Below are 26,389 nucleotides of genomic sequence, written 5' to 3'. Positions count from 1 at the left end.
CCGGTTTGTGGTATATATTATATTTGAGTTCATTGTGGATGATCCAGCTCTGAAGTCGTTCGACCTTAAGTGTTCAACCTTTAAAGTTTACAAATGGCGGACGTGTATGATTGAAACGTACACCAGGGGGAGCCGTGTAGAAGTTGTGATTTCTGCTTTAAAAGTGTCCCCCCCCCCCCCCCTCACCTGTGGTGTATGGTTGGCTGTCATTCTGTCCGCAGTTCTTCAGCTTGACGGGCGACAGGCACAGCGGCTTCACCACCTTGTGCGTCCCCTCGCACCAGTAGGAGGTGCAGAACGCCAGCACGGACAGGGTGAGGGCCAGGGAGGTGAGGGACAGGGACAACAGGGAGCGGTTGCGTCTGGACATGTTCTCCAACATGGCTGCCTCTCCACGCAAGACACACACGTGATGAAAGATGGAGACAGGACGAACCCGGCTGCGGCTTCGTAAGTTAAAAAAATGGCTGTGAGAGGCCGCAAACCAATCAGGACGCAGATCAGAGGAGAGAGGGGGGGGGGGGGGGGTTCTGTGACACCAGGGTAGATGTGTTGGGCGTGAAAGGTTGTGCTGGTGATTGACTTTGATTAATGGAGGATGGAAAAGAGGAGGAAAGAGAGAGAAGGCGAGGGAAGGGGATTAGGCTCGTTTGAGAAGTAGAACAAAGATCAGAGGAGAAGAACAGAGTAGAGGTTGGATGGAGAGATGGGGGAAGTGTGGGGGGGGGGCTAAAGAAGACAACAGGCGATGAGCGGAGGTTAAAGGACGGAGGACGAAGATGAAGTGTGGGCAGATTTAATCACTTCCAGTGAGTTAGAAAGAAGAAGAGACAGATGTGAAGGCCAGAGATCAGTAGTTCATGACATGTACATGTCTTCTTCTTCTTCTTCTTCTTCTTCTTCTTGATGCTAAGGCACGAGCCAGGCGAGACGCTTGACTCCGCACATTCCCTCTCACGAAGCCGCCGCTCTACCCCATCACAGCTCGCACCTCGTCTCCAGCCGTCTCCTCTTTGGACGAAGATAAACGTCTAAATCTTCTCCTCTCGATTTTGCGACTATCGGTCTGGCGCTCCGGGCACCTCCCGTTCTCCAACCTGCTCCTCCACCTCTCGGGGAGCGATTAGTCCAGAGTCTCAGGCCCACGTCTGGTCAACCTACCAACCAATCTGGTAATCTGTGTTAATCTGGCAGAGTTAGGTGGATGAGATTAATGCTCGATGTCTCTGTCTTTGTCTGGACGACCACCTAAGAGGAGGCAGAGGCAAACATCTGGATTAACAGTCATCAAGAAAGAGCCTAACAGCGCTGTACTCCATCATGTTTAAGTAGTTATTTGTGTACTATTACTATTTAATGTATATAATTACACCATTTTCAACATAACATGGTCTGAACACAAGATGTTCTTAGTTTGAACTCTTGTTTTTCTCTGTTCTCAGGTTCTCATTGTCTGTTTTTCAAAGTGTGATGATTTGTTTGTGGTCTTTATGTCTTTATGTCTTTATGGATCTGCTGAACCTCAAGTTGAAGATGAAGAACATAAACTAAAACTCTCCTGGGTTCAGTTTCTTTACATCTCACCATCTTCCATATCTAATAAATCCAGAACATATTTAGATTTAAAGCTGATGCTGAGTGAGTCAGTGCATATGAAGTATTTATATTTAATGTCACTTTGACTGTTTGTCATCTCATCGTGAAAATGCTGCATCAATGCAAAGTATCACCTTTTATAATACAGTGTAATAATTTATTTCTGATCAACTTTCATTTACAACACACCACAGATGTTAAAGAGCACAATGAGAAATATCATTGTGACAAAAGCTATACGAGAAAAATAAGAAACAATCATAATATAACTCTGTAGGTAGAATTCAGTCCACGCTCCTTCCTGAGGTCCCGCGGTGAAATATGAATCATTTTAACTTCATTACATTCACTTCACTTCTGTAAGTAGCTCTGGAAAAATTTATTGAAATAAAGTTGAGCATTGTTTGATGCAGCGGCAGATCAGTGAGGCTGAGGAGATTGTCGCTGAATGATTAAAGTCTTTCTCTCTGACTCGCTCATGTAACCTCACTTTAATCAAATCACTTTATTCATAAGTTATTACGTGGCGATCGGCCAGCGAAGCGTTGAGGTTTAATTCAGCTGTAATCCAAAGTGTCCAGACACATTGTCCTGCTGCACCTGAGTGATTAACATCTGAGGCTCACACAGGAGCTGACCCACGGACACACAACTCACATCCAGGTTTTAATCCCAAAGACTAAAGGAACATGAATCCACCGTCCAGCAGCAAAAAGCTCCACAACTACTAGAGCACTGGGTTTACTGGGACACATCATGATGAGCTGAAATCTGTCCCTCGTGCATGAGATGAGAAATCCAGCTGCAGTTCACACTCAGCTCCTGATCAGCTTACACTCACACCACAGATCTAAGAAGTGAGAAACAAGCAGACTCACCGTGTCCGGGAGCAGGAGACGCAGGAGTCCTGGTGTTTTCTTCACCTCTGCTCAGACGTGGATGTCGGTCTCCTTCACCTTTCCTCTGTGCGTCCCTCCCTCACCACACCCTCCTGCGTCTTGGGTGAGTTTCCATCAGAAAACCACCCAGATTTCTCTCTAATCCTCACAAGTCCCATCTGTTCCTTTCCCTCCCCTTTGCTCCCGATACTGTGTCAACTCCTCCACACTCCCAGCTCCCTCCCTCTCTTTCTTCATCTCTGCCTCTCGTGACCCCCCTGACCTGTCGTCCTATAGTGATTAATTTGAGAGGATGGTATGGAACAGATGATGAGTTGTTGGTTCATGGTACAGCTGCTGTAAACTTCCAGCCTTGTTAACACCAGCCAGTGCTGAGCTGGCTTTAAGCAATCTCACGAGTGGAGAGACCTTGGTCTGGATCTGCGATTGGAAAATGAGAGGAGGAGCTTTACTGGTTTCTCTGCATCAGTGGGAGTCGTCTGACACAGAGACAACTAAAACATCAACAGATCCTTTAAATCCAACCAGTTAACTAACAGATCAGCGAACCAACCAGTAAATAAACCAGTAATGCAACAAGCCAGCTGACCAGTAAACCAACCAGTAAATAAACTAACCAGCCAACCAACCACTAAACCAACCAGTAATGCAACCAGCCAGCCAACCAGTAAACCAACCAGTAAATAAACCAACCAGCCAACTAACCGCCAGCCAACCATTAAACCAACCAGTAAACAAACCAACCAACCAGCCAGTAAACTAACAGACCAGTGAACCAACCAGGAGGCTGAAAAACCTGATGAGTCCACTGCACTCTACTTTTTTCAGCTTTAAACATCTCAGAGTTATACTCATATATTTTATATATTATCATTATTATGATGAATACCCCCCCCCCCCCCCCCTCCACACACACCTCCTCTCCCCCACTTCTCTCCACTGACCAGCAGGTCGAGGCCCCCCCCCCCACACACCACCCTGAGTCTGGTTTTCATATCAGCTGTATTTTGATAATCATCTTCTCAGCTGTTGATCTGAAGCATTGTGTGTTAAAAAGGCAGCTTGAGGACTGAACTGACCATCGTGTCCTAGTGTAACTCAAACTGATGAACTGATCCACAATCTGTCCGCGCTCTGTTTTTAGACACTAAGCTCTCCCCCCCGCTCATGAATGGGGAGACTCGGATCCGGCTCAAGCGTCAATCCTAAATTTCCTCTGCTTCCCATCAAATTCTGTAATGACCCGACCCGACTCCTCTTCCCTCATGCTGATCATGAATGAGTGAAACACAGGTTCCATCCAGATTAAACAGGACTCAACTAGAAGCAGAAGAACCTCCAGCAACAAGACAGGTCAGAGTTCAGCAATAATAAAGAACAGATGTGGAACAAATCATTTTAAGAAATCTAAAAAAATATGCATCAAATTGTAAAGGCCAAACTGTAACGGCTCTCTAAATATGACTGATTATCAAGATCTGTGCATTATTCTTTGAAACATAGCCAAAATAATTCCATATTTTTGGTAATATTTCAAATAAAATGTCCAAATACAGTTAAAATAAAAGAAGGCTTATTTAACTACACTTAAAGAATAAGACGAGAAGTTGAAGAAATTGAAAAATTGGAAAAAATGAAAAAGAAAATTTATAAATGATAACAAAATGTCAAGTGACAATGGGAACAATGACATTTTTAATAGAAACAGTGAAATGGAAAAGCTTCAAGCTGGAATTGTAAAGAGGAAATAAGAAAAGAAAAAAATCAAACAGGAAACTCAGAATGCTAAATAGAAAGAAATGATCTTATTGGAAAAAGCACATTTACCATTATTCCTGCACTGAAAAATATAATATGTATATTTAAATTAATATGCAAACAGCTGAGGCATCAACTCTGTACATGAATCCACAGGAATATAGTGAATATGTGCATGTGTGGCCCCCTTGTGGCAACACCAGGGAAGTTGTTTAGAGCCACAGCCGTCCCTTAGAAAACAGTGAAAACAACACAAGTCGCTTATTGTGTCAGTTTATTTCTCAAATGTTCTTTATACTGTCACAGTTCACAACACAACTTTAAATCTGGATACAGAGCAAAATAAATTAATTTCAGTCTAAATTAAACTGTAGAAATAATAATAGTGTTATGGTCTAATGTTCTTTCAGTCGAATCATCCTCTACTGGAACAAAATAATAGTTTAAGGTCTTTTGAGTAAATTTTCTCACCAGAGTTCATATTAAGGAATCAAACATACATGAAGGACATGAAGAGATGTGAATGTCACCATGTCTGTTTCATGGTTCAAGCTGAGCCTGGATCTCATGCACTAGCATTAATCCTGCTGCTGTTCATGTTACTTCTTGAGCCGTAGAGAAGCAGAAGGCTGCAGAGCGACTTCATGTTCAGATGTGTGATATTTCATACAGAGAAGGATTCTGCTCGGACAGCATGCAGGTCAGAATTCTGTTTTTAATGAGCCAACGCTGCAGCTGAACATCACACAACACATTTCTGCCTCGAGAGACAGAGAGAACGACTCAGGGATCAACAACCAACCTCGACAGGGAAGTTCAAGCCACCGCTGGTTACTGAATTGATTGGTGATGCAATGTGACCAGATACCGTCACCGCTGAACCATGTGATCACTGGAATCACATTGAACCAGTTGTTTGAGGCCATGGCCGCACAAATAAATAATCAAGCAATGAATCAATCCATAAATAGATCAATAAATAGTTACTCGTGATTGTAATGCTCTCTTATAAAGTATATTTCAAGGTTTATCTGTGATTTCTTTCACTATTTACATCAGCACAATATACAGCAAATACGCACAAAATTCTTCACTGGTCCCACAGACACACACACACACGCAATCAGTTTCCAAAACTTAAGCATGGAACAAAAAAAAATCAACTTGCTGATGCGATAGATTTGTTTCAAATAAGAAGTACACAGCTTTACACACAGTTTAAATATTACTCTGTATACATCAACCCCATGGCTGTTACATTAACTGGACCTGGGGGGGGGGGGAAAGCAGGTGAACACTGGGGAGCTTATGGGTTCAATAGAAGCATCCACATGTGGTTTCTGCATGTTTGGGCCCTTTAAGGTGCAGGTACATACCACTGCCTGTTAATAATTCATCTATTTGCCATTTATCTTTTTTGCACTTTCCAGGAAGCCACTGATTTCTTCCTTTTTGAAAACCCTCCTTCTGAATGTAACGACACACACAAACTGTAACGTACACATTAACACAATCTGTGATCTTATGGCTTAGAAATGGGGATGATGCTGATTAAAGGGCTGAAACATGTGAACCTACACCGTGTGCTTCTTTAACACATTTCCAAATCAATCACATGTCAGAACAGGAATGGATTATTGTGTTTCCCCCCGGCCTCACTCAGCCCGCTGCCTGACAGCAGCTGCATCGTGACTCCACCTGCGGCCGACGGAGTGGATCCTCCCGAAAGACCCACTCCAGTTTGAAGATTCCCTCCAAAGAAACTGGACTGACCCATTCCTGTTTCCAACAAAGGGGGGGCTGCCCAGGGATTCCCCACAGGACGTCCAGTCTGCACCGGTCCCACTCCCCCACAGGGGTGCTTCATGTGAGGTCCCCCAGAAACAGGTGGTGTTGTTCTAGTTGCTGGAGCTGCCTGAAATGCACCGAAGCCTGAATAGGATGCTCCCATAGCGTAGAATGGTAGCTGAAGATGGGGGGGTTCACTGGACGGATTAGCAGAAGATGCGCCGTGGGAGGAATTAAGGGTGGCACCAAAAGGACTCCAAGGTAAGGGGGACGTTTCAGGAAGGGACACCCCTGCAACAGCCCCTGATCTGAGCCCAGGGCCTGACGACATGGATTTGAACAGGCCTGGGAAAGTAGGAAAAGTAACGGCCGGACAGAGGGGGGGTGTGGGGAAGGAGGGGGGGGGGGGGGGGGGCGTCGCACAGTTCGAAGTATTCCAGCAAAGAGAAAATGCACCAAAGCAGAGAGAGGAGTGAGAAGAGTTATATTTCTGCTGGTTAATATACATAACACTAATCAGGGTATAGTAGGTCTCTAATGCACACACACGTATACAACAACATCTTTTCACTACACAATGACCACAGGGGAGGGGCACACGATCACAAGGAGCTTCTCCATACAAACCTATTGATAAATATTTGTCAGTCATAGTGTCCCCATTAAGAACTGTATATAAAGATGGACGTGGCAACTCCTGAAAGTGAAGCCAAAGGATCTTGATTGCCCCCTGGTGGCTGGCTGCAGTATAGGTCATATTTCGGCAGGACTCCACGATTACTTCTGCACTGACCCTTATTTAAGATGACGTCAAACGATAGTTGCATCCATATCCAGGATGTTTTAGCTTAATATTGGTACAAAGTGGATACGTGTCATCCATCTTTATTTACAGTCCACGGACCTACTCCTCTCTCTCTCCTGACTGAAGACTTCGGACGGACAGCGGTGAAAAGCATTTGTAACATCACGGACTGACGGATGTTTAGCACGTCAGTGATTCATCAGGCTCGGAGGTCGATCATGCATCCGTTAGAATCAAGTGCGCCACAAATAATTCCACGTGAAGCCTTCGGTAAAACTGGTATTTTCCCGCAGAGTGATGCATTTTTTCTGTCCTTACCGATGGCTTGTGTGTGGGCGGCGGGCGCGTTGTTGCTGAGGGAGCATTGGATGGCGTTTGAAGAACATAGATCGTCCAAGTCAACTAGCGACGCCCCCGCCGAGCCCAAGAAATGAGCAGTCTTTCTGTACGTCTCCTCTTTGTGCATTGTTCGCTTTCCTGCAATAAAATAAAGGTGCAATTCTACTCTAAAAGGTGTTGTCTTTAGGGAACAGGTCAGGGAGGAAGAGAGAGCAAAGCGAAAGAGAAGGTTAATGCATTAGAACTGTTAGCAGAGTGCAGACTGATTGAAAAGGTGGAGATGAGATGGATTCACACACAAACACAGAAGCAGGCAGACACAGAGTTGAGTTTTTAAGAGTTGCCCGTCTCAGCCGAGCAGCTGGACCATGATGATTCAAATTAAGTTTACCAACACAAAGGTTTAGTGGTTTGAATCAGAAGCGTTTCTTACTGAATACAAAGCAGATGATGATTCACCATGATGAGTAATGGACGGATAGCGTGTGAAAGTGTGAATTGTGTTATACCTGTGGCATTGCTAGTTGCATTGCTTGATTTACCCCAGGGGTCATTGGCTTTGGATGCTCCATCTCCGAAGGGGTCATTGGCTGGTGAGGAGGCCGAGGGTGGAGCAGGTGACCCCCACGCATCGTCTGTGCTGGCTGGAGCTGAAGCTAAGTGGATAAACATAGCAGATGAGTCAAGACACCACGACAGTAACTTACATATGGACCCATTCCTTTCAGTCTCAAGGCGTTGTTAGTTCTGTGATTAACTATTCTGTCCTGGGGCTCAGTTCTTTGACTACGGACAGATGGAAAGCAAACTTAAAGAGCTTTGTGGTAACTGTTGACTCCTTGAGCCTTGAAAACAGGCGCTAGATGTTCCAACACAAGTCAAAACCTGAGTTGGTATCACAGGGTTTACGTTTCCAACATATATACAACCACTCGTGAAAGAAACAATCTAAAAAGTGAATCCTGACTTTCTAAGAACAAGTCTGAAAGCATTTGTTTAGGTCTTACCTGGGGCTCCCCAGGGGCCATTGTCCGGTTGGGATGCATCCCCGAATGGATCAGAATTATTAGTGGCTGAGGTCACAGTCGCCTCATCTCCCCAAGGATCTCCACTGTTTGCTTCCTTTGGAGTCGATGGTGTCTCCCAGGGATCTGACACAGCAGCAGGTGGAGAGCTAGCAGGGGCTCCCCAAGCATCTGCACTCTCCTGGGGGGATGTTGCAGCAGGAGCACCGAAGGGATCTGAGGCATCATTCTTTGGTGCACTAGGTGGGAATGGGTCCTCTTTGGGGGGGGTTGTTGGCGCAGTGAAGGCATAATCTTGTGCAGGTTTGGACGGTGCAAAGAAGGGATCCTCTTTGGGGGGTGTTGTTGGGGCAGAGAAGGGGTCATCCTTAGTCGGTTGGGATAATGCAGAGAAAGAATCCCCTTGAGGTGGTGTTGTTGTTGGAGAACCAAAGGGGTCATTTTCTATAGGCTTTGATGGTGCAGAGATAGGATCCTCTTTGGGCGGAGCTGTTGGTGCAGCAAAGCAGTCATCTTGAGCGGGTTTGGGCGGTGCAGAGAAAGGATCTTCTTTAGGGGGTGTTGATGCTGGTGCAGTGAAGAGATCGTCTTTAGAAGCATTAAAAGGATCGTCTTTTGGGGCGTTGAAGGGATCGTCTTTTGGGGCGTTGAAGGGGTCGTCTTTTGGGGCGTTGAAAGGATCGTCTTTTGGGGCGTTGAAGGGGTCGTCTTTTGGGGCGTTGAAGGGGTCGTCTTTTGGGGCGTTGAAGGGGTCGTCTTTTGGGGCGTTGAAGGGATCGTCTTTTGGGGCGTTGAAGGGATCGTCTTTTGGGGCGTTGAAGGGATCGTCTTTTGGGGCGTTGAAGGGATCGTCTTTTGGGGCGTTGAAGGGATCGTCTTTTGGGGCGTTGAAGGGATCGTCTTTTGGGGCGTTGAAAGGATCGTCTTTTGCCGAGTTGAAGGGATCGTCTTTTGGGGCGTTGAAGGGATCGTCTTTTGGGCCGTTGAAGGGATCGTCTTCTGGGGCGTTGAAGGAATATTGTTCATCTTTCGATGCTACGAAAGGATCTTCTCCATTCTTTGTTGCAGCAAATGGATCCTCATCCGTTTTAGGTGCTGCAAATTGATCATCAGCTTCAGTTGAACCCCCCCAAGGATCACTGCTAGCTGCTTTTTCAGTGGTGTCCGGTGTCGTGGGTTTGCCCCATGGATCTGTGGCCTCTTTAGGTTCTTTGGGCGCTCCCCAAGGACCTGGCTTCACCTCCTCTTTCTCTTCCTTCTCTTCTTTCCGAGCAACAACTTTGACGTTTGTGTCTATGCCTGCATCTTCCCATTTCAGCTCATCGTCACTCAACTTAGCCTACAATATTACATTAAAAAAATAAGTTAGCACAAACACTTTTTTAATCACCTTGTTCGTTGAATTTAAGTTGCGTCTGGTATTTGGTTAAATTAATGTTGTTGAGGTCGCTCTTCAGACAGATTTGCATAATGTTAGTGGAGAGTTTGTGCAAATCCATCCACTTGCTACATCGGAGTGACTTGTTCTGAACACATACTCACCCTTCTCTCAGTTTCTTTCTTCTCATTTTCCTGACGAATCCGTTCCTCTTTGCGGGCGGTGAAGGAAGCAGTCAAGTCAGCCACTGAGGGTATGTTGTCTAAGGATGGGAGCCCTGAGGCCCCGGCCACATAGCATGGCGTGTAGCTAGGATCCTTGACGACATCCGAGGACGAGGCTGGTTAGAAAGGAGCACAAAGAATCAGAGTGTTAGTTAGAAGAACAGGGGGGGATTTAGCAGTGATACTTTAAGGCAGGAGGTCTCACCTGCGGAGCTTTTTGATGTCTTCTCTCTGGTCTTCACGGCAAAGTCTCTTTCTTCCTTTAGCTTCTCATCGTCCTCCATTAGAACAAGGACAACCTTGGCCTTCTCTCTCACGGTCCCACCCTGGGACAGATACACTCATATTAGATATCCCATTCTGATTCTGGCTTTGACGTGTTAACGAGTATGATGACATGGATATATTTGTGCAAATAATGCGATACTAATAAATAGCATGCACAAACATTTCAAAGGGAGCTAAAAGTCTTAAACACGAATCACCTGATCTTTGCCATCTTTTTCCACAAAGCGGTATTCTGTGAGGGCTTTGACGATGTAGATGCTGTCTTTCATTTTCAGAAGCACCCGGTCGTCACCAGTCTTTAATAGATACTCCAGCAGTGTCAGGGACTAGTGTGGGAAAAACACCATGAGAGACAAATTTATGACAAATAAACAGTTTATCGATAGTTTGGTTTTTGTTTTCTTTTGGATTAGGGGACTCACTGGACACCAGGGCAAATGACACATGAAGACTTATCACACAACCCAGTACCACAACAGACCATCACAACTTTGCCATCTACGAGTCTATCAGTGTATCCAATGCAAATGTCTCCAGTGTTGTACTGACACAGCAGAATGATACTGAGCTCTTATTACTTATTGGACATTGGCCTAACAGTGTCCTTCACCTTCAGACGTGATCTGAGAAACCCTCTGATGAAAGTTTAATTTCTCTGTTGCTGTACGTGCTCAAGTTACTGCTCACTTATGCTTTCTAATGAATCGATCTTCCGTCCATAAACCCATCTTATACCTGTGTCTGCCTATCGTGGGTTTCCACAGAACATTTGTGATGTTTGTACAAGAGAAAAGACTTAAAGAAAAACACAGCTTAACACTTAAGACACTTAGTTGGCTTAGAAAAATAAAAAAACAAATTGATGTACTTGAAATGATCTGTTCCTATAAATACATTTACATTTAATACACCACATCAAATCCATAATAATGGCCGTGAAGAGGCTGGTAAACAATGGTCTTAACACAAAGTAAAGGGCACTGAAGCGTGACTCTCCCTCACTTTGTGGATGTGTCTCCAGTTCTTGTCGTCTTTCAACCGTTTCCAGAGCATCGTCATGATTTCGTTGCAGGCCACCACGTTGTAGGTCAGGTCAGAGAGGTCGGCCATCTGAGTGCTGGATGGGCCCCATGGGTCATTAGACGTAGCCTCTCTCACCTGCAAAAGAAGCAAAGTCAGCTGGTGATGTCAGCTTGTGAAGAGAAAACAGACGCTGGAGCCCGTGAGGGTTTGGCAGCAGTGTAGCTCCTTCTCCTTGACACTGGTAATGATTAGTAATCACTTTTGAAATGGTGTTATTGGTTGCGTCATATCAGATCAGCATTTTGGCAAGAAATCTATCTGCACCTCTGAGAAGTTAATGTCTTCGATGTTGTAGAAACTTAAACCAATTCCTCAAAACCAAAGGAATATATTCAAATAATTTTGTTTTCCAATCCCAAATATAATAGGTGAGATAGACTTTCACAATTTCAAGAACACTTAAAGACATCTTGAATCAAACAGCAAATAATAACATATGGATTCAGATAACTTTATACAGAAAGATTAAAGCTCACAGTCTCCCTCTACTTGAATGGAACTTCTCGTACCTTGACCTCAGCCTCAGAGTAGTTCTGGACCAGGTTCTTTAGCTGTCGCCGAAGCATAGAGGACGTCATTGTGTGTGAGGGGGGAGGTGGGGAATCAAACCACCACGATCTGTTCAGAAAAAACATGTAAACAATGCTGCAACCTCAAAGACCGAAATAGAAGGATCCACATCCGAACCCCTTGTACCTTTGCGTAACGCCTGAATGTGCTGTGAAAGTCTGGTTCTTGAGTTGCTTGTGCAGATGCTGGATCAGTGAGAGTTCATCCTGCTGTCCTGTCTGATCGCACTGGCTTGTCTCAGGATGTCAGAAACCAGATCCGGGCGCTGCAAGAAGGCACCAGTCGACATTTAAGAAAAGAGCTGAGGCGACAATGGCAAGCAAGTCAATGTGAATATCAAGCAATTACACTTTGCTTGTATAGCCTGTATCCTCATCCTCTGTTCTTAACGCTAAACTTGGGTGAGGACCAAAGAAAACCCGGGACAGACTGGACGCCACGGGAAACTGTGACTCAGAAGAAAGAGCCAATCTCCCTCTAACTGGAAACTGTATTGCCACAGATGGTTGTGTGAGAGAAACTGCTGCACATAGATGCCCTGTATGAATGCTATTTAACACAAATTGCAAGATATGTCAAATAAGAGATGGATGGATAGATAGCAAACAAAACAGTCAAGAATAATAAACAAAACAGTCAATAAGAGTAATAAAAGTTCGTTATGAGTCAAGAACAGGTTTGCTGCAGTTTGAATAAGACGTGAGTGACAATGTTGAAAGATCTTTTGGAAATTAGAGAACATAGAGAGCGTGATGGGGACACGGAGGAATATGTCCCCGCAGCTGCAGAGGGACAGAAGGGACAGTGGTCTCCACCACTGCGACAGATCCCCCTCTGCGTTAGCTCTGTGGCTAGGCTACAAGCTAGCTAGCTGCCAGCATCCTGGGGCTAGTGGGTGAGAATCTGAGCTAAAGCCTCGTTCACACCGCAGGAGGATAAGCGGTGTGTTCGTGTGTCTGTGTCTGTGTGTGTGTGTGTGTGTGTGTGTGTGTGTGTGTGTGTGTGTCGACGGACTCGTGAACACCGTGTGTGCGGAGCTTCGTGTTTTCAGGACCTGGGAGAGCGACGAGCAGCGGACGTCAACACGGATAACGAGCGAGCGTCGCTATCAAGCTAGCAGCAATTAGCTTAAGTAGCGGACGTAAGCAAACAGTGTGACGGGGTTTGAGTCGAGACACGGCCGCTGGTTCCTGTGCAGAATGTCGCCCACTGACCTCCAGTGTCCCCCCGGGTCAGAGACGTGTGTTTACAGTGAAGTAAGAGGCGCTTACCGCCGAGTGGATCTTCAGGAACCTTCGAGGAGACGACGCGACGCAGCCACTTCCGCTTCCGCTGTTTTCAGCACCAGTGAGCGGCGGGTTGCCAGATCCGAGGGAGGGAAACCAGCAAAGAAGAGTAGAGATGCAAACATTGAATTAATATCATCGAGATTCGATCCTTTTGTCCTTGTAAGTATTCGAGATGATCTCAAATTTAAAGTTAAAATAATAGATGCAAGTTTCCCAGGATGTGTAATATGTTGACATGGACCCAGAGGAGTTTTATGTTGGCTGCAAATACACACAGCCCGAATATGCACAGCCCATTCCTCTGCTTTAAATCTGGATTTATTGATGATTTGTTTATTGAGATATTGATGTTAGTCTATGTTGGATGTTGGACTATGATAATAATATCATATAATATCAGTAAATTAATCTTATTTGCACAACAACAGAAAAAAATGGTATAATCTGGCAACACAAGCTGCAAAATCCACACCCCCTCACGACTCATTTGATTTATTTATTTATTTATTTTCTAAATATTTTCTAAAACATCTACTTATGTATTCCAACTAATCCTGCATCTTTAATTCCAACACTTTAAAATTGTTTTGAAATATAAAAGATGCAATTTTTCTGACTAAAACCCATTTATTCCAACCAATCCTTCATGTTGTATTCTGACACTGGAAAGTAAGTAAATATGTATCTATAATATAAAATCTGTCCACACTGGCTGTAAATCAACAAACCCCTTACGATACATTTTATTTATTCATTTATTTGTTTTCTAGCAAAATATCCAATAATTACAACCAATCCTGCGTCATTCCTTCTGACACTGGAAAATAAATACACCTTTTTTACCTAATAAAAAAGTTGGCAGCTCTGACTCCCTCAAAACATTCTTGATTATATTCTACTTGCAAAATATATATATTCAAACCAACTTGGATATTGTGTTCTACCCTTAGAAAACCAAGGAACTTTATTCTGTAATATAAAATGTGGCATATATCTACAAACGTACACACACAGACACACACACACACACACACACAGTCACACACGCTGAATAAATGAGTCACTACTCCCACATCAATAACAGTAGAGCCAAAATGGCGGCGGAGGGAGAGTACGAGTCCATCCTGTGCGTTAAACCCGATGTGCACGTCTACCGGATCCCGCCGCGCGCTTCAAACCGCGCCTACAGGTGAGACACGCGAATAACCGGGAGTCGCTAACGGCGCCGCTCACGTGGGGTGACGGTGTTCGATGTCCTCGCTGCGGGTGTGTCACTTTCACCGGTTTGTTCCAACACGTTTTCTCAGTAAGAGGATCGAACACCGGCCTCATGTCGTGAGATTAAACTACGCGCGTGTGTGTGTGTTGTTTTGTGGAGACACGGTTTAACGGTTCGGTGTTTCACTTGTTACCGGGATACTTTGTCATCGTACCGGGGCGGTGAGCCAGGACTGCACCACTGTCCGTGTCTCAGCCAGAATCTAACCTGAGCACACACGTTCGAGTCCAGAAGTCTTTTCAAAAGAAACTTACACTGCACTGTGTGTATGGTAGAGAATGTGTTTTATTATTAGATTTCTAGGATTATAAAATGTGAACTAAATTAGAAAAGATGTAGTGAAGTAATATGAAGAGTAATCTACCTGTCTGTCTGAATTTGGAACTCACATCCTGCTTGTCTAATCGGCTACACACTTACGCAGCTCGACTTGTGAAACAGTTGACCGCAGGGTTTTGTTATTTATCACCTCAACAGATATAACACCAAGCGATCAATAGGGAAAACAATCAGCACATGAATCGATAATGACTCTCACCCTGACATGTTGGCATCAACCCGTCTCTGCAGGGCTGCTGACTGGAAGCTCGATGCTCCGGACTGGTCCGGTCGAATGAGGATCACAGCCAAGGGCAAAGTGGCTTACATCAAACTGGAGGACAAAATCTCAGGTGACACTTTAGCGTTATGAAACTTAAACCTTCATTAAGGGATATTTCATCTTTTGTTTGAAGCCTTAATAAACTCTTGGCCCCTCGACTCTGACCTGGATCAGATGAAGCAGGACGGATTAAAAGATTTTTCTTCTGTTTGCTGCAGGTGAGCTGTTTGCTCAGGCACCAGTCGAGGAGTATCCCGGCGTCACAGTGGAAACAGTCAGTGACTCCAGCAGATACTTTGTTCTGCGGATACAGGACGACAACGGTGAGGATGAGAAAACATTAACGAATGATGTCTGAATACAAACAATGTTAAACACGGGGGGGTTTCGTGTTCCTGCCTTGTCCTCAGGTCGCAGCGCTTTCATCGGAGTCGGCTTCGGGGACCGAGGAGACGCCTTTGACTTTAACGTGTCTTTGCAGGATCATTTCAAGTAAGACGTGTTCTGATACTGAGCTGTGGTATTTCCTGCAGAGATCAAAGGCAGTTTGAGGAAAGTTTTCCTTTTCTGTGATATCTGCAGCGTGAGCAGCTTAAAGGCCCCATGCTGTAGTTGTGCTCAAAACGGCTGAGATGCATTATTTATCTCTGTGTCATTGCTGATTGTGTGTGTCTTTGTGTGTGTGTGTGTGTGTGTGTGTGTGTGTGTGTGTGTGTGTGTGTCCCCGTCCCGCTCCCTGCAGATGGGTCAAACAGGAGATTGAACTCCGTAAGAGTTCCCAGCTCGGGGATTCAGGACCCAAACTGGACTTGGGCTTTAAGGAGGGACAGACCATCACACTCAACATAGGGGTGAAAGACAAATGACGTCCAAACATCAAACTTTTCCTTATTTCTCAAAATGTATTCAGAATCAGCAGAAGGCTGTAGAAAATAATTTTATTTAGCAGTTTTACAGTTGATACAAATCATAAATTACATTTTAATCGACTTTTTAAAATATCTTTAAGCATTTAAATCTTAGAAGAAGCTCAAGTAATTGAGCCGGTCCCAGTTTCCTGCGTTGTTAACGTAGCTTCAATTTCTTTCTGTTCTCCGTCACCAGCAAGGTCGAAAAAGGGATAAACCCCGCCCACTGAGCTCAGGTGGGTTTGGACTCCTCCCACCACCACCTGGAGGCAAGATAGCCCCTCCTCCTTCGTCAGGCTCATCCAATCACAACATCGCCCCTCAGACAGGAGACACAGCAACAGGTAGTCGGCACTTCCATGCAACCACTGTACGTTCAAGCTTCATAACAGTGATCATAGCCAACGAGAGAATCTCATGTGAACAAATCGAGTAAATGAAATTCAACCTGCAGCTTTAACCTGCAGGAGTGACCCGCTCTGAGTCACATGGTCGACTGAAGGCTTGTGTGTCTGTGAGCTTCAGGCTGCATGACATGAGCAGAATGTGTGTCAGTGTGTGATCCGCCTGTTAGAAGCTCTGATCTGCTCCTCTCTGTCAGGCTGCCTCCTGGAGCTGGACAGCAGCAACTGCAACACAGTGGTTCAGTCAAACCCGGGTTCAGATGTGTGGGGAGACTTCTCTGCTCCTGCAAGGTACACAACTCGTGCACTTTCTGGCCAGAAGACTGTGGACACGCACAAATTGTAGTTTACATTGCTGTCAATCATGTCCACGTTAAACTGTGTCTGTAATCCTCGATAACTGCCTGAGAGGAAGTGTTTGCACCGTAGTTTGTTGTAGGAAAAGTCAACATGAAAAATTTGTCATTTGTTTTTTCAGCTCAGGTCCAACTCCATCTCAGCCACAGAACTCTCCAGACTGGATCCAGTTCTGAATCCTGGTGTCGTCGCTTGTGATTTCCATCCCCCCCGCATCTGTGTCTGTAGCTTCCCGTGCATCACACCGAGTGTAACTCCCCCCCCCCCCCCCCCCCCCCCCCCCCCCCGATCCGGCAGAGGCAGTGAAACACCTCAAATCTGTCAGAGAAAAACGATTCATGACATCACTTCACTCGGAACCAGTCGTTGTTCTCTCAGAAGGGAAAGTTAAACATCACTGTGTCAAAGCCATTTCATGATATGAGCCATTTCCAGCAATATTCAAGGGCTACGTGTGATGAGCAGCAGGTGTTCGTCTGCTGTGTGTCGCCTTCTCCTCGCCAGTAGATGGCGCTCTGAGCAGCGCTTCAGCTTTGATCTGGAATGTTTTTGTCACAGCAGCAGCTCCCCCTGCAGGCCATGCAGAGTACTATCTCAAGACTTGACCTGTGTTCTCTGTGACCTATGAATAAGTGCAAACATTCAAAGTGGGCCGAGTTCTTTAATGTTCAAGCATTTGCACTTTGTACAATCATTTAGAAATTTATATCCGCTTTCTATTTTCTACTGAAGTCGAGGTTTTACTGATTTAATGAATCGTTTCAGTAAAATCCTCAAAATCTGAGACGCTTTGCAAGTTTTTCCACAAAGAAAAACAACTTTTCCGACTCGTTCTCACTGTGAATTCGAGTCGTTCAAACTCAGACTGGAGGAAACATGTCTGCACTTATTACTGCTGTTGGTTGACAGTGTTATTTGATTACATTATGACAATATAATTGAATTTAAACGTGTAAACATGATTTTCTTTATTGGCTATTAAGATTAATCAACATGTTTATCAGAATCAGGAATTCTCAGTCGTGCAGTATTGTGATGAGTAGACAGAAAGTTGTTTTCAGAAATGCACAGGGAACATTCCTCCCTGTCATTAAATCTATTCATGGCTGTTTAGAGTTAAAATCATATTTTACTCACTAGGTGCTTATTATCAACACGATTACTGAGCTCGTTAAAGACAAATTCTGTTAATACAACGTTCTCTCTTTCTGCTGGGAAATTAAACAGTCAATTTCTTCCCAATCAATTTGAAACCTGAGAAAACAGCATCACAGGTAAATTTACCTTTTATTCAAAACTCTGCAGAAATGAATACATGAGCTGAGTCAGAGCAGGAATGAAGGACTCAGTGAAAACCAGCTCGTTTCCCTCAAGCTCATCTTGAGCTCACCAGAGGGGAGCTGTACTAAGGGGGTGCTCGCTAGTTAAATCATAGCTTCACTTTCTGCATTAATTATTAATATAACATTCCTCCACATACAACCCGTTTTATGTTGGAGGAAAATGAGGAAACTCAAGAGTGTGATCACTACAGGAAGTGCACGTGCATGTGCATTCACTTTTCATGCTTTTTCCTGTTTGTGAGGCGACCATGAGGTGATCATGTTTAGTGAAATCTGAGGCAGCTCTGTGGTGGAGTCAGAAACAAGAATACATTTTATGGACGATGCAGGAATTCTCGACATTTACAGTTTCAGATTTATAAGTTCTAATGACAGAGAGAGTTGGATGAGAGGATCGGTGTCACTCATGTCTGAGCATCAGATATAAAGCTGGAGCCAGCCGGTGGCTAGCGTAGCTTAGCATTACGCCTCTAACTGGGCCAACTGGGCTCTGTCTAAAATGATAAAACCCAACTCCTGGCTCTTCTGAAGCTCCGAACGCTCCAATATTTTATTCATATTTCTCTAAGTCTCAGGGCTGAAGGCGGGAGAAGGAAACGTGGTGATTGTTACCTGAGGAATGTCTTAACGGCAGCGGACGATATGTTAACGTGAGGTTTTAGCGGATTGTGTTTACAGAACTTTGCATGTGAAGTGTCAAACATTTCTTGACTGTGAATTACTTTTGTTTGCATCGATTTTTAAGGTTTCCTGTGATCAAATCATGAGAAGTTTATTAAAGTGGGAGAAAGATTTAGGGCTGATGTGTGTGTGTGTGTGTTGTGTTTGCATTTCTCATATTGGCCAAAATATAAAAAAGCATTGTCTCCCATTTCTCACACATTCCACTCTGGCTGTTAAACTACTGGACTAACACTTTTGATTTATGACCAATTTAATGAGAAAGAGGCAATAAAACCTTTCAAAGGACGTGTGGTGACCTTTTTAGTTTTACACTCTTACACAACAACAAATACACAAAGTTAACTGACTGATAGACTCTATTTCTGTTAGGTGTAATCTCAATTATTTCTCTTCTACTACACTTGAATGAACATGAATGACAATCGTCAAAACCAGTTCCATTACTGACTTGTGTGGGACCAGTGTGATGTAACTGGGTCATTGGGAGGCACTGACCACCAGGGAAGTATCAGGCGGGGGGGGGTTGATAAACTGGCCTTCGACAAAGAGACGTCAGTGGAGAAGAAACAAAGCTTTTTATCAAGTTAACACTAAAGTAATAAGTTTGGTGATATTCATCCCTGTTGGTGAAAAGACACAAAACAAGCTTGTGTCCACCTGAGTCATATTTACACCCCCGCCCATCAGAGCTCTGTCGCTTTGTAAACGTCAACAGCTTCACAGGGAATAACTTCATCCTCCACTCAGGACTACTTCTTAAATTCTCACATTAAGTCAAATCTGGACAGCACGACCAGTATTTCTTTCAAACTTCCTCGGCCGTGGTCTCGAGGTATTTGCATGAAGCTGGTCAGAGGAGGCGGTCGCAGTGGAAGAGAGAAATATTCACGAGGTCAGGACATGACCACGGAGAGAGAGCGTTAGCTTTTAGCTCTGCTGACAGTCAGAAAGAGAGAGCGACAGACAGCTGGACGGACAGACAGCTGGACGGACAGACAGCTGGACGGACAGACTGCTGGACACCTCCGAGCTGCATCAGGAACACCATTCGTCTTCCTCTGATTCTCTTGTCACCTCTTCTTTCCCCTGAGGCCATTTTATCCTCCAGGTGTTTGTGTTAAGCTCCTTGTTAATTCACTGCTGCAGGTCGTCACAGCACTGGACATGTCTGCTGGTCCCAGGTCTGTATGGACACACAGCACGTGTGTTGATGAGTGGGACTCCCACACCAAGCAGCACATTTCTCCAGAACAACATCACACGCCAAATATAAACACAGAGAAACTCAGACCTAACACACCTGATATCCCGGCGTGCTCACTTTAGATTTAGTTTCCTTTTCCAGGGAACTTTCCTCATCTATCATCATCAGTGATCAGGAGCTTGATGATCGGATCAAATTTTAATATTCAACAATTCGCAACTCAAGCTTTTTCTTTTAAAAGGCACATTAAAGATATTCATCCTGAAACTTTAAAACCAGATATGATTCTGTACATCTGGACTAAATGCTATTTCCTGCACGCTAACATGGGTTAAACCCTCAGGCTCAACACAAAGACGGCTGGTGGTGGTGCAGAAGTCATTAAGTTAGAAGTCACATCAATTCCATCATGGCTGCAGAATGACAGATTGTGGTCACATCCCAGAGTCAGTCTGTCTGCACCAGTTGGCCAACGCACTCGTGGAGACTTGTAGGTCACGATGTAGAATCTTATCCAGTCGTCTAATCTTAGCCTTAGACATCAGCACTTCATAAACTAAACAGACAAGTACATTTATTAATCTGGACCCGAAGTCGAGAGCCTCTGGGATGAAGAATTCTCCGTCAGTGCCAGAGACGGTGTCGCAGTCTGAAAACGACGTGTCCCCGTTACAGGACATCAGCTGCCAGCTCCAGATCCAAATAAGGTATCGAGAAGAAGAACTCGTTAATTAAAGTTAATTAAAGAACTCGTTAAATTCAAGGTCAGGTAAAACGTATTGATGCGTTTTTAGCGACAGTGGTAGAAAAGCTCTTTATGAAGAGATTGGTGGTTAATGAGAAATGTAACAGAGCACTCAGATGTATGAGTCACTGTGACTCTGGTTCCTTTGCTTTTCAATCGGCTGCACAGGCCCCGGCCAATCGAATCAGGTTTCATCCAGTACCTGTGTTAGCCAATCACGTTAATGCAAATACAGTCCATGTAATACTTGTATGGATCAATAATGTGCCACATATATAACTGAATATGAACCTTTTATGACTGTTAAATTCAATGATATATTTATGACGTGCCCTCTTGTCAACAACTGTCTTTTTCTTTTCTCACTTTCCCTCACATACTTAGACTAGATAAATATACACACACTCAGAGACACTGTTACACATTCTTCAGACGCAGCGCTAACGCAACAGATCAGGTGAAATGTCAGGAGAGGAGTTTGGATGGGACCGGTTAGTGTCCCCCCCAGCCCTCCCCCCCCGCCCCACCCCCTCGCCCCCTTGGAATTAAACTGTCTCCCAATAACAAGCTTGCTAATTCATTGGTTTTGGCTCCGGCTGGTTGGGGAGATGACTTGGGTCGCTCCCCCTCACAGCTGATGTCTTTATTTGAACTTTGCTGAAACCAGGGGCGGACCAGGATTTGGTGTGAGGATGATTTAGGTGCTGTTGGGATATGGGGGGGGGGGGCGAAGGGGTCAAAGGTGAAAGGTTAGACTCACTCATGGCCACTTTCTGCTCTGACGTGTTCGTGAAACCTGAAACGACGCCTGTGTGTCAGCGGTGCGCATGGAAAGTGGATGTGTGTGAGGTTTTGTATTAGGCTTGTGTAGGTGTGAGTACACACATCCTGCATTAGCATCCTGTCACACACTCATCTGATCAATTGAATGTAGATTTGATTTAAACCCAGATTTGGTTTGAATGTTAGGATTGTTTAAACTAAAGCCTTGTTTTCAGATCTAGGATCATTTATGTTTTCAGTTTGGCCACATTTTTTTTAATCTGTCAATATATTGTCCTAATTGCACAGATTGAGCAAATTGAGCTGAAATCTTTACGTCCAAATAAGTGACACTAGAGTCAGTGTGATGATTAATATTAATAAATACAATCTGAATTTGAATATGCACAGTTTTGGGGCTGAAATCCCTCTGAAGCAGTTTTTCTCGTCTGGCCTAGAGGCCCACAGGTAAACACACCATGTGGACAACACAACAGATAGATTCATCAGCTATCGGCTTTTACTTGTGTTTCCATGTGCATGTAGATGTTAATGTCTGGACCTAAAACAACGAGAAGAAGTATAGACAATAACTCCAAGATTGTATAATAACTCATTGTTGAAGTCTCACATCAGCCTCGAATCAGGAACATGTCTCATTGTCTGCGATTGTCCATACATCTATGATATACCCCCCCCCCCCCCCCCCCCCCCCACACCTGTGATAAAGAGCTGCCACGACCCTGAGCTTTCATTTGGAACAGAGCCAGTTCCTACAGGTCCAACACAACATGCTGTTGTTAGTTAATACGAATGTCAGCAGGGGTTTTGATTTAAGGTTTTCTTGCTCCATCAGTTCTGAGAAGAAGTTAACAGCAGATAAAAACCCAGTGGGTTAGAGTTTCAGTTGAATGATTGTGTCACGTCTCTATTTTTAGGTTGATCTGTGGGTAAGATTAGAATGCACATCCTTAGATAGGCCGATGGATTCATCCTGCAGCAGCAGCTCCTTTGTGTTTGTTTTCACCGCGGGTTGTTATTTACGCCTCCTCTGGTTTTTATTAGACTGGCCAGTGTGTCCTTGCTCTTCCTCCGACCTCCTCTCACCCTGTAAACCGCTGCTGACTGTCCCTTTTCAATACAAGTGTGAAAGATCAAATGTTTTCTGGCAGATAAATCACACAGTAGTACTGACACCTTCCCAGGCTCGAGGAAACGGAGACATTTATTAGTGTCTGGCTGGAGATAACTGGAAACTGTGAAATAGCTTTACATTTATCCTCATCTGCTTATTTGCAAATCATCTGTAGCAGCTGGAGGAGTGATCTCACGATGCACATCACATGCATTCAGGTCCAGTGCAGCTGTGAGTTCTCATGTGATCAGAGATGTGTGTAGATCTGTGGTGTCAGTTATCCCTGTTCGTGGCAGTGTGTCTAATCCGCCTCTGGTGATTGTATTTGCTTCACGGAATGTGTCCAGGATGGAACTTGGAAGGACTGCATGGCCCAGGGGCCAGAGCGGGGGGCCAGAGCGGGGGGCCAGAGCCAGGGTCTAGGGCGGGGGGCCAGAGCCGGGGTCTAGAGCGGGGGGCCAGAGCCGGGGGCCAGAGCCAGGGTCCAGAGCCAGGGTCCAGAGCCAGGGTCTAGGGCGGGGGGCCAGAGCCAGGGTCTAGAGCGGGGGGCCAGAGCCGGGGGCCCAGAGCCAGGGTCCAGAGCCAGGGTCTAGGGCGGGGGGCCAGAGCCAGGGTCTAGAGCGGGGGGCCAGAGCCGGGGGCCAGAGCCAGGGTCCAGAGCCAGGGTCCAGAGCCAGGGTCTAGGGCGGGGAGCCAGAGCCAGGGTCTAGAGCGGGGGGCCAGAGCCGGGGGCCAGAGCCCGGGGCTAGAGCCCGGGGCAAGAGCCAGGGTCTAGAGCGGGGGCCCAGAGCCAGGGGCCAGAGCCGGGGACCAGAGCCAGGGTCCAGAGCCAGGGGCCAGAGCCGGGGACCAGAGCCAGGGTCCAGAGCCAGGGTCTAGAGCGGGGGGCCAAAGCTGGGGGCCAGAGGCAGGGTCAAGAGCCAGGGTCCAGAGCCAGGGTCTAGGGCGGGGGGCCAGAGCCAGGGTCTAGAGCGGGGGGCCAGAGCCGGGGGCCAGAGCCCGGGGCTAGAGCCCGGGGCAAGAGCCAGGGTCTAGAGCGGGGGCCCAGAGCCAGGGGCCAGAGCCGGGGACCAGAGCCAGGGTCCAGAGCCAGGGTCTAGAGCGGGGGGGCCAGAGCCAGGGCCTAGAGCGGGGGGCCAGAGCCAGGGTCTAGAGCGGGGGGCCAGAGCCAGGGTCCAGAGCCAGGGGCCAGAGCCAGGGGCCAGAGCCGGGGGCCAGAGCGGGGGGCCAGAGCCAGGGTCTAGAGCAGGGGGCCAGAGCGGGGGGCCAGAGCCAGGGGTCCAGAGCTGGAGACCAGAGCCATAGGCCAGGGCCGGGGGCCAGAGCCCAGACCCGGGGGGGGGGGGCTCCACACACACGCTGCTGAAAGGTTGTCGTGTCAAATTTAAGAGCCTGGATCTATTTTTGCAAACATCTGGGGAAGCCGTCCAGATGGCTGCACTGTGTGTGGGTGTCGTCAGTGAGGCTGACATGTTGCATCAGAATATCATTTTACAAGGATACGAGCCATGGCTTTTTAAGGTCAGCATATTTAAAGACTAACACTTGCAGATGTGAGTCTTTGTGATGTAACATCAGACCGTTTATTGTACAAACAAATATATTCAAGAAGAGTTGTTTACAAAAAACAGCAGTTTTACTGCATTATAGGTACAGTTACACAGAAAGTAGTTTACCTTGTACACTTTATACATAACTCCTGTAAAGGTTCAAACACCAAAACACTAAATCTCTGTTATGTCTTCATTATATTATATCAAGAGTATGTATCTGTATTTTACACGCATAGTTTCAAAAACTAGTATTACTGTCAATTATTATTATATTTAACTAACTGAATCATGATTTCTGTAATTAATGTGAGAAATCATAAACAAAAAAAAGTGCAAGAAAGCCACGAACAGCTCAGATATAAAATCACATTTCCGAGCTGCAGAACTAGTTTCATCCCCTGAACCAGAGTCCGAGAACCAACGTGGTCGTGTAATAACTGGTTATGTTTATGGCTTCGGTCTATAAACAGTTCACGGCCTACTATGACATATGACACTTTGAGTAGCGTAGACCTAAAAATAGAAGGAGGGAATCTTTTCCAAGGACATGGAGGCACGACTCTACTACTGAACACCGGTCATCTCCAGAAATGCAGCTGTCGCACTATTAGTTTTCATGTGATATATATATAAGATAGAGTTATTGCTGTTATAAATAGTTTTGATCAATAAAAAAATAGCTAGATGAATTAGCTGCCAAAAAGGAATCAGATCTTGACAGAAGCAGTTTGTCTCCCACAGTTTTTAAATATTTGAAACCCTAATGTTTTGCATTTGTTTATCATATTTAAACAGGTTTATAATTCATTGATGCTAAAGCAGGACGGATTAAAACATACATTTAAAAAAACTTATATGACCATTTTTGACTAATATTGAAAAATGGTGAAAAGTGCTTGAGCTTTCAAATTTCCGGTTTTGTCTAAACAACCGTAAAACCAGAAGTCATGATAAGTTCATGATTATTTACACACAGAAAAACAAAGAATATCAACTTTTACACATTTGAGCAGCAGATTGTTGAGCTTGATCAGAATTATCTTAAATTATATTCCATAACTGTGATCCTATAACTGTAATAGGTTTTTCAAAATAAAAGCATGAACCTAACTCCAGCGTTTCTCTATCGCTCCGCTCTGCCCTCCATCTCTCTCATGCTTCTGAAGTCTGCCTTCCCTCTGCTCTTCTTCCTCTCCTCCTCCAGCCTCTCCCTCTCCTGCTCCCTCATCCAGTCCCCCCCGAGGTAGCTCAACGCGTCCTCAGGTTGTCCTCGGAGCTCGGCTCGCGGGTGGAGCAGCGACAGGAAGAGGGAGCAGGCCAGTGGAGTGAAGCAGGCGAACTGGGGTGCTGCAGGAACACTGTCTTTCTTTCCTCCTTCAGGCCGATCCGGTTCATCTTCAGGACTTTTCACTCCCTCAAACCACTCCTGATATTTCAGGTATGAGCGGCAGTCGCTGGCTGTCTCCGCCCAGGGGTGACTGCCGGTGAGCATGGCGTAGGTCAGGACTCCCAGGGCCCAGCTGTCGGTGCTGGGCTCCACAGAAACCCAAACCCTCGTCTTCTTCTGCTCCTCTTCACCGGCATTCATGCTGCTCCAGCTGTCCTCATTCCCACGAGCAGTCTCGGCCTCGGGGGTGCAGTATGGGGAGCTGTACCACACCTCAGGGACCCTGGTGCCTCTGGCCTTCACCTGCGGTAGAAGATTCAAGGAGGAATGTTTTTGTCTAATACTTTACGCAAAAACTACTCAGACGATTTCCATTAAACTTTGTGGAGGGGAGAGACATGGAAGAAGAACCCATAACATTCTGGAGAGGAGCAGAGGGACTAGGTGGCCAATGGATCTCTTATGTTATTATGTGTAAACCATGTTTTGGTTCATAATGAGAATAATTAGAATATGACGGCCACCACAGTCTGGATAGTAAACTGCTTTGACATCAGCCTTGGTGGAAGTACGGGCCCCTCAAGTCCTATCTAAACTTAAACAGACTCAAACTACACATAGCTAATAGCGTTATGTGACACAGTAAATAAACATGCTTTAATACTGACCATGCCAAAGTCTCCCAGTTTGACCCAGCGGCAGGCGGAGTCACACAGGAAGACGTTCTCTGGCTTGAGGTCCCTGTGGACAAAACCAAGGGAGTGCAGATGGGACAGAGCGCCACACAGCTGGGACACCACCCGCTGACAGCTGTCCTCCTCCATACCCACCTGGAGAGGAAGGGGGGAGAAGTTGTGTGAGTATTATCAGAAAAGCTCTGTTGGAAAACGACAGAATCCTTACTGGTTCTTTGTCAATAACAACAATCCTCCAGGGGCAGAAACCCCGTGATGAAGATATCATTTCACTCAATGGCAGAAACAAG

General features: G+C 45.6%; 3 protein-coding genes across 4 annotated transcripts in view; 1 reads left to right on the top strand and 2 right to left on the bottom strand.

Moving 5' to 3' along the window:
* Positions 1-6,445: 6,445 nt before the first annotated feature.
* On the bottom strand, positions 6,446-13,088 carry LOC128462057 (epsin-1). 2 transcript variants are annotated; one of them, XM_053447303.1, is made up of 10 exons: positions 13,025-13,088; positions 11,880-12,018; positions 11,693-11,801; positions 11,103-11,258; positions 10,298-10,426; positions 10,018-10,138; positions 9,753-9,928; positions 8,193-9,549; positions 7,695-7,841; positions 6,446-7,323 (listed from the first exon to the last, which is right to left on the bottom strand). In XM_053447303.1, exons 3-10 carry the CDS (start codon positions 11,759-11,761, stop codon positions 7,046-7,048), a joined length of 2,433 nt encoding a protein of 810 aa, XP_053303278.1. In that variant the 5' UTR covers positions 11,762-11,801; positions 11,880-12,018; positions 13,025-13,088; the 3' UTR covers positions 6,446-7,045. The 2 variants fall into 2 exon arrangements, with proteins under 2 accessions (XP_053303278.1, XP_053303279.1); XM_053447304.1 differs by having other exon boundaries at positions 12,968-13,068.
* Positions 13,089-14,136: 1,048 nt separating this feature from the next.
* On the top strand, positions 14,137-16,767 carry necap1 (NECAP endocytosis associated 1). Its single transcript, XM_053447320.1, has 8 exons — positions 14,137-14,231; positions 14,892-14,992; positions 15,141-15,245; positions 15,333-15,414; positions 15,665-15,773; positions 16,027-16,174; positions 16,432-16,525; positions 16,713-16,767. The coding sequence occupies exons 1-8, from the start codon at positions 14,137-14,139 to the stop codon at positions 16,765-16,767; spliced, it is 789 nt and encodes a 262-aa protein (XP_053303295.1).
* An 8,251-nt stretch (positions 16,768-25,018) lies between these two features.
* The window catches only part of si:ch211-171h4.3 (serine/threonine-protein kinase SBK2), a 2,311-nt gene continuing 940 nt past the window's right edge, over positions 25,019-26,389 (bottom strand). The window contains exons 5-6 of the mRNA XM_053446374.1: positions 26,073-26,234; positions 25,019-25,707 (exon numbers count right to left, since the gene is read on the bottom strand). Coding sequence (XP_053302349.1) covers positions 25,141-25,707; positions 26,073-26,234 — 729 coding nt within the window. The 3' untranslated portion in view covers positions 25,019-25,140. The remainder of the gene's footprint in view (positions 25,708-26,072; positions 26,235-26,389) is intronic.

This window comes from Pleuronectes platessa, chromosome 18, assembly GCF_947347685.1.
Source record: "Pleuronectes platessa chromosome 18, fPlePla1.1, whole genome shotgun sequence".
Taxonomy (NCBI): domain Eukaryota; kingdom Metazoa; phylum Chordata; class Actinopteri; order Pleuronectiformes; family Pleuronectidae; genus Pleuronectes; species Pleuronectes platessa.
Note: the sequence above shows the minus strand (reverse complement) of the source record. Positions and strands in the feature narration are given on the sequence as shown.